Genomic DNA, 12,376 nt, shown 5'->3' on the forward strand with positions numbered 1-12,376 from the left:
AAACTTTCTGTTAAAATATGCAGAGGAAAACTCGGGAGAAGCAGCCGCTAGATGTTTCTCTGTCGACCAGAAGAGAGTGAGAGAAACGGAGCTTTAGCGTCTGTCCGAGGAGGACATCAACAGGGCCAGGCTGCCTGCTGGAGGGAGGAAGAAGGCTAGCGAGGAGCCTGAGATAAACATGCGGGGATGAGTTATCAGCAAACGGGCACGCCACGAGAGAGTGTCCCGCAGAATGATCAGGACGATGGAGAAACAAATGTCCGCCACCGTGAGTGACAGCAGAGATGAGGAGTTTGCAGCGAGTGCTGGTTGGCTGAAACGTTTCCTCCGCCGCAACAACTACACTTACAGGAGGATGCCAGAGAATTCACTGAGAAGCTGGAGAAGTTTGTACTGTTTTCATCCAGGATTATTGTGAGGAAGGAATTAAACGCCTGTCCCAAATTGCCTTTTGGTCTGTTAAGTGATTGAAACAACTAAACCCCCCGGCTATTATTTGGTATTTTACGGTAAGTCCTTTCTCCATTTCCTCACTTTTCAGTCCACCGTGTTTTTCCCGAACCGCCAACCCTGCTGCATCTTCTTCTGATTCCCTTTCTGCCACCCTCTGGATCAAGACTACAGGTGCCACTGACGGCCGTAAATCTTTCAATGCGCGCTTTGTTTTTTGTTTTTTTATACCGAGCGTTAATCGCGCGTTAAAAAAATTAACGGCGTTAAGAGGATGTTGCGTTAACTTTGACAGCCCTAATATATATATATATATATATATATATACATATATAATAGTTTGATAATTCATCTAAACAATCTGTGTTTGGTGCAAGTAGATATACATGGCATTCATTTCTTTTTTAGTCTCACAGGATTCTCCTAATTAGGTGAACAAGAAGATCAAGTTGGCAGAACTCTTGGCAAAACTTAAAAACCTTAGTTAAGTCAACAACAGCAGGTAAAAGTTGAGAAAACTCAAAAATCTCTTGCATCATGTTGCCTTGATATTTTACGTTTTAGAAACTTTTTCTTTTTTATAGTGCAGTGTAGAAGTGCACCATCATTGTCTTTAGCAGGTTGAACTTCTTCAGCTGCCGCAGGAAGAACATCCTCTGTTGAGCTTTTTTGGTGAAGGATCTGATGTTCAGCTCCCATTTTAGGTCCTGGGTGATGATGGTGTCCAGGAAGTGGCAGGACTCCACAGAGTCGACTGGGGAGCCACACGGGATGACGGGTGCGGGTAGGGCTGGGCTCTTCCTGAAGTCCACGACTATCTCCACTGTCTTTAAAGTATTAAGCTCCAGGTTGTTCTGGCTGCACCAGATTACCAGATGGTCATACTACCACCTGTAGGCGGACTCATCCCCACCAGAGATGAGCCCAATTAGCGCAGTGTCGTCCACGAACTTCAGGAGCTTGACGGACTGGTGACTGGAGGTGCAACCGTTGGTGTACAACCATTATTTATCCGATGTTAATTAGGGTTAGGGTAAGTTATTTTAGAGACCCCCACAAAACTCAGATTATAACTCTGCTGATCTCCCTGTTGAAGTTTATTTCACTGGGTGCTTAGTAACTTTATCATTTGGCTTCTGTAGTCTGTAGAACCCAAAGTGAAAGCTCACTGTCTTGTTTTGCCTGTGACTCACACAACCCTTGCTGGTGTGCTGCAAATTAGGGCCAATAAAAGCTAACTTTCACAGCACTGCCACTATGCAAATGATCCACTTTTTACATGTCCAGTGTAGTCAAAGTGTTAAGGTAAATTGCATTCTGAATAGAGATTATGTTTGGTTTGTTGTTGTTTTGGTTTCTCCACAAAAACTACAGAACAGATTTCCATGAAACTTGGATAGAGGATGGGTCGCAGCCCAGAAAAGAACCCATTAACTTTTGGTGTAGATCCAGATAAAGGGCTCTACCATATTTTACTTCATGATTTGGTAATATAGTGTTTGCAATGCAAAACTTAACGAAAATAGGTATGTCCATGACATCACAGATATACTCTTCTTGCCCAGAATTATACAATTTTTCCTCAACAACACTCAAATCCAAATTTTCCACAGACTGCAATGGACTCTGCTGCAATCTGTACATCTGACTGTTTATGTTTGGGGGCAGAGCATAAAAAGAGCAGCTTAGTCTTTGGATTTAAATGCTGGTGAGAGCCCAGGCAAACATTTTCACTCATTAATGCTTGGAAGGAAGTATAAAGCTGTGTGTAGGGAACACTGTGGAGAATGAATCATGGAGTTTAATACAGAGTGCAGATGTCACAAACAGGGATAACCCTGACAATGCAATCCTACTCAAAAACATCTGGAAACAGGATCTGAATTAAGCCTAAAATTTAGATAAGCATTAACACGCTTATCTTAATGTGAAGAGTGAGGTGTGCGTGCGTGTGTGTGTGTGCATGCGTGAATGTGCCTGTGCATGCATCTGTGTGTGTGTGCATCACAAATTGAGAGCGTTAGCTCTGCTTATTGCTGGGATTCTTTGTGGGCGGTGTGGAGGGGAGCGTAATTAAAATAGTTTCTGAGAGAAACAGCACACCACATCTGAGGTTCCACCCTCTTTCAGCATTTAACCACATTAAGAGCGTCTCACTTAGAAATGGCAACCAGAACAACCTCTGTTACACACGGCCTGGCTGATGTTTTGGTGTGCTGTCTGACTTGCAAGGGGTCTCAGAAGCATAATGTGCACACATTTGTAATTAAAAGAGCTGCCTTTTTCTGATCGTCGGAGTAAATAAAGTGACAGAGGCTGCTAGCTGGGTGATGTATGGGAGGGGAAGACAAATTATCCGTCGACTCTCAGGGGGATACTAAGCACAGGCCTTCATAGCAGCAGTGGAGCAGCGCCAAAGGGCAGAGAGATTTGTAGATGATGGTGCTAATTACCAGAATGCAAACCATAATGCGACCAAGATGGAAGCAATTTAGGCAGTAGTCATTTAGCCTGCTGCTCTTCCGCCCACCGGCTGTTGCCTCACCAGAGCTGGGGCATTAGAATGGGAAAAGTCTGGGACAATTCATTGCTTGGGTGAAGGATAAAGAATAACGCATAAGACAGAGATTCTGTGGCACAGGGAGCACATGGAGTGAGCCCTGTGATAATTCATTTCTACTTTTTCTTATTCTAACAGATTTAAAATGACCCTTAGCTTTGGCAAGATATGCTTACAGGTCTGGTGGAGGAAGAAGTCTATGGAAACAAAGAAGGCCGGGAGCTTTTAACTGCTGAGAGGCTGGATTTAATTCCCAAGTCAACCTGCAGTGGTGGTTTCCCACCACCTCTAGAAGAACTATGTAGAACTCTGCACCATGTGCAGGACTGTGCTACCAGCAAGGAGCTCTGATTCAAGGCGCATATTGCCCTCAGCCTGTTATAATGGGTTTACTGTGTTAGCTTTCAAGCACCTGATAAGATCGGATGAATGTATTCATTCTCTAGTTAGATGTGGACCAACTATACCAAACATTTGTGTTAATTCAGAATGCTTTTTAAAATACCAGAAAATTGGTAGGCCTAGATAAACTGTTTAAATTGAATCTTAGATATGAATTTATCGTGTAGTCACTGTAAAAAATTGCGGCGTGTTAAGGTTCCTTTTCTAATTTTTTTCAAGGTTGAGTAGGTTTTTTATTTACCAGCACATCATCAGAAGTTTTATTCCTCACCTGTTGCAGCCCCTGGCGCTGGCTCAGCCCGTCTGTATAGTTTGGGATGAAGAGGACTTCAGAGGAGAGAGCTGTTCCGCACTCAGCCACTATGTAATTTTATCCACGCCGCAGTCTCTCACTTCACACAGGGCTGATACCTTTTGCCTCCCCCTTTCCTTTGTATCAATTGGTTGGAGTTCAGCCTATTGTCACCACAAGCCTCTTTTATATCTGCGCTCTGTCTGAGGAGACGCTCTCAGTCAGACCCGCAGGAGGGATTTCCAGCAGCAGCAGAGGCAAGGAGAGGATCCGACCTCGGAGGCGGCTGTGCTGTCAGCGTCGTCTCTCGGGCTCGGATGTTTGCAAGGCAGGAGCTCTCGAGCTTTGGGGCCCCGAAACTTTAATGGGAGCCAAGAGCCAGACAGGATTTCCTCGTTTTTTCTCAACAGTCGCTGGTCCTCGGCCATGCCACAATGCTGATGATACCATTGCTGGTGTTGCTGAGCCTGTTGGATCCCGTTAGTCCCCGGGCTAACTGCGCCCCGGGCCAGGCTTGCGACCCCCGGCAGCGGAGGGACGCTGGGGGCCGCGGAGGAGTATACGAACATCTCGGAGGTGCGCCAAGACGCAGGAAACTCTACTGCGCTACTAAATATCATTTACAGATCCATTCTAATGGGAAAATAGATGGATCATTGGAGGAAAACAACCCGTTCAGTGAGTATTCACTTGGTCTAATGCGAACTGCACTAACACAGGCAAAACTATGAACGACAGATATAATGACAGTTATAAGAAGAGAGACTGTTGGTTTGACGCTGTGTGATTTATTGGGAGAACATTGTCATTCAAAGACATGCAGTCAAGCTGTGAAATTAAAGTTGTTGTGTTTTTATGCAAAATGGTTGAATTCAACGAAAATAATAAAGTTTCACCATCCGGTCAATATATGTTTTACATATATGATTAGAACGTATCAGACTTTACAGTATTCAATATTTGCTAAGGGAGTGGGCCACGTTGTGATGGTCTCTGTTGATAATCTATTAGAGTTTCACTGGCAGTAACCTAGATAAGCGCGCTCGTAAATGTCCGTCCGTGTGTGTGTGTGTGATGGGGAGAGAGAGAGACAGACAGACAGACAGACAGACAGAGAGAGAGAGAGAGATCATAGCTGCCGGCATGCAGGTTTATCTCTAGTAGAAGCATCAGCTAAAGTAACATCCGGCCGAGACAAAGGCGCTGTCCTAACAGATGTATTTATCTAATCAGTAGCCATTAGAGGCTTTCTACATCGCTGAATAGGCCATTGACTAATCAAGCACTGATTAAAAGAGCCAATAAACGCACCGTTTGGCATGGGAGTTGTCAAACATAACCGGAACTTAATTAGTTTGCTTTGCATTTCCAGCTTCAAAGATTAACTGGATGATAGATTGATACATCCACAGTGAAAGCAGAATTATCTTTGAAGAATTTCAATGATGAATTTAATACACATTCTCCGCAGCCATACAGCAGACGTTTAGTCATATAACTGTTGTAGTTTTATCTGTCTTTCAGGCATCATGGAAATCACAGCAGTGGATGTGGGTGTTGTGGCCATAAAAGGGCTTTTCTCAGGCAGATATCTGGCCATGAATGATAAAGGGCGGCTGTATGCTTCGGTGGGTAAATATGTCATGTCATCATCTAATGTGTTACACTTCCAGCTCCTGTTTGACACCGGCCAAGAGGGAGCAGGTTAAAGGCCTCAAATATGACAAGGCAAAAATGCTGTATTGCAATGTACACCAGATAAATACCTACATACAGAACTGAGTGGAATGGAAACTTTCACAGTGTCATTGATTGGTAAATAGTAAATGGCGCTTTTCCAGTCTACTGACCGCTCAAAGCGCTTTACAATACATGCCACATTCACACACACATTCATACACTGATGGCAGAGTCTGCCATGCAAGGCGCCAACTGCTTATCAAGAGCAATTTGGGGCTCAGTATCTTGCTCAAGGACACATGCAGTCGGGATTCAAACCAGTGACCTTCCAATCACTAGACGACCCGCTCTAACTGCTGAGCCACAGCCGCCCCATGATTGGTTGTCCTGTTGTCAATTACAAATGTGGCTTACTCTTTTCTTTCTTTCTCCACCCCCCTAGGAAGTGTTCAACAGAGAGTGTGAGTTTGTGGAAAGGATTCATGAGCTTGGGTACAACACCTACGCATCCCGCCACCATTCCACAGAGCAGTCGCTGCAATTAGGGGGTGGCAGCAGCAAGCGACGAGCCAGTGCCAAGCGCCAGTGGTACGTTTCCATTAATGGCAAAGGCCGGCCACGACGAGGCTTTAAAACCCGAAGCACGGACAAAGCCTCACTTTTCCTGCCTCGGGTTCTGGGCAACAAGGACCATGAAATGGTGAGGCGACTGAGGGATAGTCACAATGTACACCACCACATGCATCATCACCACAGCAGCAGTGATCGCCGGAGACGCCGGCATCGTGCCAGGAAAGGCTTGGGCCAGAGGCCAGATAACTGAGCAGACTTAAAGAGGGGGGAGTTGACCCCATGGCCTTATGATTCATCCAAACATGGACCCCCGATCTTGGCACATACTGTAGCTTGATTGCAATGATGACTGAAAAAAAAACCCGTTTGGATCCTGCCTTCTGGATTATTCAAAGCTTTTGTCAGTTGTGGATGCACAGACAAAGACAGAAAGAAGGGCCAGATTAAGGAAATTTGGACACACACACACACACACACACACACACACACAGCTGTGTTATATTTTATTTACCAGCATCGGACTTCTTCACAATGCTACTGTCCATAGTTTGTAAAGGTTTTAATTGTGTTCAAGTCATCATTTTACCATTAACTTCACAAAAAGCATTAAACCTTTTCAAAGCAGTGCTATTGTTGTAAATACATTAGGTGCTATGCATGTACAGTGAATTTACAGCCTTTCATTTGTAAATAGCTGATATAACAAACACAATGTGATATTTTGCTATTTTGAAGTGCTACAAACAAGACAGATACTGAAGAGAAGACAAAACACAGCCAAGCACTTTTTGTCAGATTCACATAAAGAGGCAAATGGACAATCAGCGTCAGATACGATCCTGTTTGTATTTGTAACATTCTTACAATGTGATAGTCTACTGGTAACTGAAAGATGTATTTGTATATCGCTCTAATGATGAGAATATTTATTTGGTGCCTGTGGTGTAAGTTATTGATAAGACCATTTCTGCATTTTACCAATGTTGCTGTTTGTTTTCACTCTGCGCCTGCTTCCAACATAAACAAATAATACTGACCTGAGGCAACAACTGGTTCTTTTCTTTCAACATTTCTTTGATTTGTTGACAAATAGACAAAGGTTTTCACAGACCTCAAAATCGTATTTTCCCTCAAGAAGAAGTGTTTTCATGGTTTAGTGCAGAGGAACAGGCAGCTGTTTACTCTTACAAATCCCAACACCAGCATTCAAGAGACATTATGCTCTAAAAAATTTTTTTAATTAAGATCAACATTTGTAAATTGTTTTTTTTTCTTTTCTATGTGGAAAACATAGAACTTGAGTTGATGAAGTCTTAGCTTCAGTTTGTGTTTCTTCTATTCTGTCAGCCACAGATCTTTGAGGGCAGGCCACTAGACACACACAAAAGTTTTTTTATTACTTTTTCAGTAAAAAGTTTAAAACAGCAGGTATCCTGACCAAATTTGCTAAACATTTTCTTAATTATATACAGCTTAACTTCTGTTAAGCTGCCTTCTTCAAACAAAACCTGATGACATCAGATTTCACTGTTGAATATCACGTCAGCTACTGTCAATACATTGTAAATGGTCATCCATCAGTTGTCTCTTGACTGATTAATAGTACTTAATAACATTATCATAGTTTTAGTACTCAATCACATATCCTTTAATTATGATTTAGGGGACTAAAGGCCCTCATAGGGAACAGCCTGCCAGGCCATGTTTTTCCTGTATATACCAGAAGTAGACAGGTGTGCTTGTTACACTGCTAGCTAGGTTTATTATAACTTGGAGGGAGGGGGTGCATTTAGAGTTCTAGCCCCTCACCCCCTTCTCTCTCTCTCTCTCTCTCTCTCTCTCTCTCTCTGTCTCTCTCCCTCTCTCCACATGAGACCTTATCCCTTTCTCCCTGCTGCAGCTCATTTGTTAAAGTGCCGCACCTGTTGCTGCAACACAACCAAGCAGAAACTACAAAGACGACCATCAATGTAAAATTCATCACAAGCAGCATTCTGAGTCTTTTGGACGTTCAGGTTTTTCGTTGCACCACTCTCATCTATAGGTAGCAGCATATAAAGCCTTGTCATCCTATACCTGCGGGCTGGGGAGGCTTCCTTGCTTGGACAAAAGCTCCTCCCAAGGGGGGCCTGGGAAACGATGCAGCCTGAGACTTTTGGGCTTTTTTTTTTAAACACCGACCAAAAGCCACAGACTGGATACACAAGGCAGGTCCCCCTGAAAGCAGAAACTGTGTCATACAAAGTGTAGCACCTTGCTATGGTGTTATGAGTGCCAAACTCTAATATTACTAAGTAGGAATGTGGGACTACAGAAGGTTAAGGCCTTTTGTGGCCCCTCTCAGTGCCTGTCTGTTTAATTTAGACACATTTATCTATTGAATCTCTCCCTACATGCCCTTTCTGTCCATGACATCCCACTGAAGTATTTGTCCTTCTAAGATTTATCAGCCCAGCAAAGGAAAAGGCATTCTTCCGCAACATGCGATGGGCTGTAGGGGTGCAGGGTTAAGAATTACTTTGATAGCATTCTAACTCTAAATCATTATCAGCCCACAATTCAGTGAGGGAAATACAGAGAGTCACTTTTATCAAAGCTGCAAGATACTGGGACGTCCAGCAAAGAGTTCCTGAGAAAAACTGTGTGATCAGGTAAAATAAGCTCATAGTAGCTGACTGCAGTACAGGCATGTTCACTTGTAAATAGTGACCCCTAGAGGAAGATAGCTGTTGCTCTTCCAATAGAGTGAAAACCCCCATCAAGGCCCAACAGTCCCCATGTGTACTCCCTCACAGATACCAGCCTCCTAAATACATCCTATCACACAATGGTAAAGAAAGTGAGAGAAAATTCCAGATCAGCACTAAAAGTTAATGGAGTCTATTCACATCCTTCATCCAATTTTTGTGGAAATTCTGTCAGTTTTTTCTTTGTCATCCTGTTGACACCCTTGGTAGGACACCTATTTACAGGTTACAGACATGTGTGACATGAATTCATGAATTCAGGTAGATTAATATTTAGTGCCTGATACACTAGGTAGTGCATTTATTGCATTATAAAAATGCAAAGAATAAATAATGAAAGAAGGGAAAGAAAAAAGTAAATGGGATGAGTTCTGCCCCAGTAATCAAAATAAAGTCCCCTTGATGTTACAGTTGAATGTTTGGGCTTCCTTGTTTGAATGATTCATGCACAGACAAATACTAATGAAGAAACTGTGACTAATAAATATGATAAAATCCTTTATTAAGTTACTGGAAACACCTTAATGTTACACTTCAAAGAGTCATCAGGGCATAAACATGTTGATGAAGGTTCTCAGTCATCCAGGTCATAGTCATTCTAAGTACTTAGAAAAAATAACAATACTATTTAGTCTGTCATGTTAATTTCAGCGATCTGCACAATGTTTGCACTTGAAGGCTTTTTTTTAACATTCATAGCTCAGAGTGTACATTTAAATACAATCTCAGAATGGACTTTAGAGTGAAGTAGGAGACATTCTGTGTCCAGCAGTTAAACTAGGAAAATATTTGCATGTTTAAATATTCTTGAGGTTTAAGAGGGTGAAAGAATAGTTGCCTTGGCAGGTTGGCAGTGAGGAAGGGGGGGCCTTGGCCTCTTTGGCTGAAGGCTGTCACTACCCTGAGTCTGGTTCAATAAAAATATTTATTTTACACATTTTAAGTGATAAGAAATAACTCTGAGTTGTGTTTGTTTTTGTAATACATTCATGTTTGAGCGGTTCATGTGTATGCCTACACTACACAACAGTATAATAAAGGCCTAAATATTTAATATTTCACTTAAAAGTAACTATATCTGTATGGTTACAAGTGTGCGCTCATGTGTGAAAGACAAAAAACCTCTGTAAGTCCATGTTTGATATTACACATAGTGGAAAGAAACTAAATGTATGCCAAGTTCTTGGACTTTATAGACAGCATGACACTACTGTCTTCTGTTACTGTATGTGTACCATGCAATAGTGGGACAGTTGGACCGTGTGCAGTGTACAGTTTAAAAAAATTATTGCCCCACCAGTGCAACAGTCCTACTTATACCTAATACCTAAATATTAAGTAGGTTCCATGATAGTGACTTTGACGTGGTCATTATTTTCTTTGTGTCAGACACACATTTGAGAATTGTTATTTGTACGTGTGTGAGGAGAATTTATTTAATAATAATGCATCATGTTGGAAAATAGCTTTTTGCTAAGGCTCTTCCATCTTCTACGGTTGTCATCTTTTAATATAAAAAGGAGGTTGGGTCAATAGACACAAAGTTTCTCCATAATTATAATCAGTGATGATGCTTTTTGTTTAAAAAAGAGAGCATGGTCATTTGTTGCACTTGTGAATTGCAAGAAGAATCAAAGATGAATAAAATAGTAAGCGATAGAATGTTTGTGTTGAATGTTGAGACACTTAAAGCTCTGAATTCCAGCTGTCAGACAATGAAATCTAAAACCTCTTTCGCTTAACATAATTCATTGCATACATGCAACCTAACACCACAATGACTTCAGTACAACATAAACAAAGGATAAAGCAGTAAATAACTTAAAAGTCTTGGTGAGCAGGAGAGAACATCTCAAAAACCTGTTATTGAAAAGTGGTAGTGGGAGATTGCAGAACCATGGACAGCAACAGCACAGACCCTGCTGGTCTGCATGGGTCACAAACATCCTCGGTTTTCATTTCCAATAACAGTCTAAACCAGCCAGCTTAAGCTCTGCTGGAGGTCCAGTTCCAACGGTCCACCTGGCTCCTCGTCGGGGGGTTTACCCTAAAGGTTGAATGGACCTCTAATTCAGAGATTAAGGACCCTGGTACTCGAACAATTCAGCAACGATCCAGCGATCTATGAGTTTTCTCGAAGGTGTAATGGTATTATCAGTGATATCACCTCAATGTGATACAGTTACCATACAGCTACACCGGAGCTAGATTAATCAGTTGTCCTGCAGGTCCAGTAGGTCATCAGCCGCCCTGACCCAATCACCAGAATGAATGTTAGCAAAGTACTTTTCTGCAAAACCATGTATGAGTTAAAACTTTGTGTTTATTTTTTTCAGTTCTTTATTATGTCAAAACCACAGGCTCGTCTCTGAGATTTGACTGTTTTCAGGGAGCCATTCTCAGCACCAGTGGCGTGCACAGACTTTTTGAAGGGCAGGGGCGAAAAGAAAAAAAAGGGCACATACAGCACGTTCTCACCACTGAAGAGGGCACTAACTTCTGTGTGTTGCTGAGGGCACTTTAGACATGTTTATATGTTATACAAATGGCACATTATATAGCCTTAAAACAGACTAACTAGACAGACTACTCAAGTTAATTTGTAGTTAGGATCAGCATCCACGAGAACTGTGTAGATTCAACATTGGACTGTGAAGAACACACAGAGACATGGATGCATTAAGGAAATAAAACCCTGGGGGGTCTGGGGGTCCTCCCCCACAACATTTTCAATTAAGTAGATGCCATTTCCTGTATTCTAGTGCATTTTAACACCAAATTAGCACCAGAGAATCCAAACTGGTTCTGTGAGATATAGTTCTGGCTCAATATAGATTAAAAAAAAAAAAAAACTTCTGGAGTTTAGTGTGTTTTCTTCACCCAATAGGGCTCTGTGATGAAAACACAGGGAACAATACGCATTTAAAATATTTATTTGACACCTCCAAAGAAACAAACTATGATGAAGCATGGACATAGTGGCTTGCAAAAGTATTCACCCCCCTTGAACTTTTCCACATTTTGTCATGTTACAACCACAAATGTAAATGTATTTTAATGGGGTTTTACGTGATAGACCAACACAAAATGGTGCATAACTGTGAAGTGGAAGGAAAATGATACATGGTTTTTAAAAAATTTTTTGAAATAAAATACAGAAAAGTGTGGTGTGCAAAAGTATTCACCCCTGAGTCAACACTTTGTAGAACCACCTTTCCCTGCAATGACAGCTGCAAGTCTTTCGAGGTAAGTCTCTACCAGCGATGCACATATAGAGACTGAAATATTTGCTCATTCCTTCTTGCAAAATAGCTCAAGTTTAGTCTGATTGGATGGAGAGTGTCTGTGAACAGCAATTTTCAAGTCTTGCCAGAGATTCTCACTTGGAGTAAGGACTGGACTTTGACTGGACCATTTTAACACATGAATATTCTTTGATCTAAACCATTCCATTGTAGCTCTGGCTGTATGTTTAGGCTCGTTGTACTGTTGGAAGGTGAACCTCCGCCCCAGTCTCAAGTCTTTTGCAGACTCTAACAGGTTTTCTTCCAAGATTGTCCTGTATTTGGCTCCATCCATCTTCCCATCCAATGGATTGAACAGTGCTCTGTGAGATGTTCAAAGCTTAGGATATTTTTCCATATCCTAACCATGCTTTATTAAACTTCTCCA

The 12,376-nt window shown here is 41.9% G+C and overlaps 1 protein-coding gene across 1 annotated transcript; it reads left to right on the forward strand.

The window, feature by feature from the left end:
- Positions 1 to 3,782: 3,782 nt before the first annotated feature.
- fgf3 (fibroblast growth factor 3) lies at positions 3,783 to 6,993 on the forward strand. The gene is made up of 3 exons (XM_030415095.1): positions 3,783 to 4,382; positions 5,229 to 5,332; positions 5,827 to 6,993. The coding sequence occupies exons 1-3, from the start codon at positions 4,139 to 4,141 to the stop codon at positions 6,205 to 6,207; spliced, it is 729 nt and encodes a 242-aa protein (XP_030270955.1). The 5' UTR covers positions 3,783 to 4,138; the 3' UTR covers positions 6,208 to 6,993.
- Positions 6,994 to 12,376: the final 5,383 nt, after the last annotated feature.

Source organism: Sparus aurata, chromosome 4 (genome assembly GCF_900880675.1).
Source record: "Sparus aurata chromosome 4, fSpaAur1.1, whole genome shotgun sequence".
NCBI lineage: Eukaryota > Metazoa > Chordata > Actinopteri > Spariformes > Sparidae > Sparus > Sparus aurata.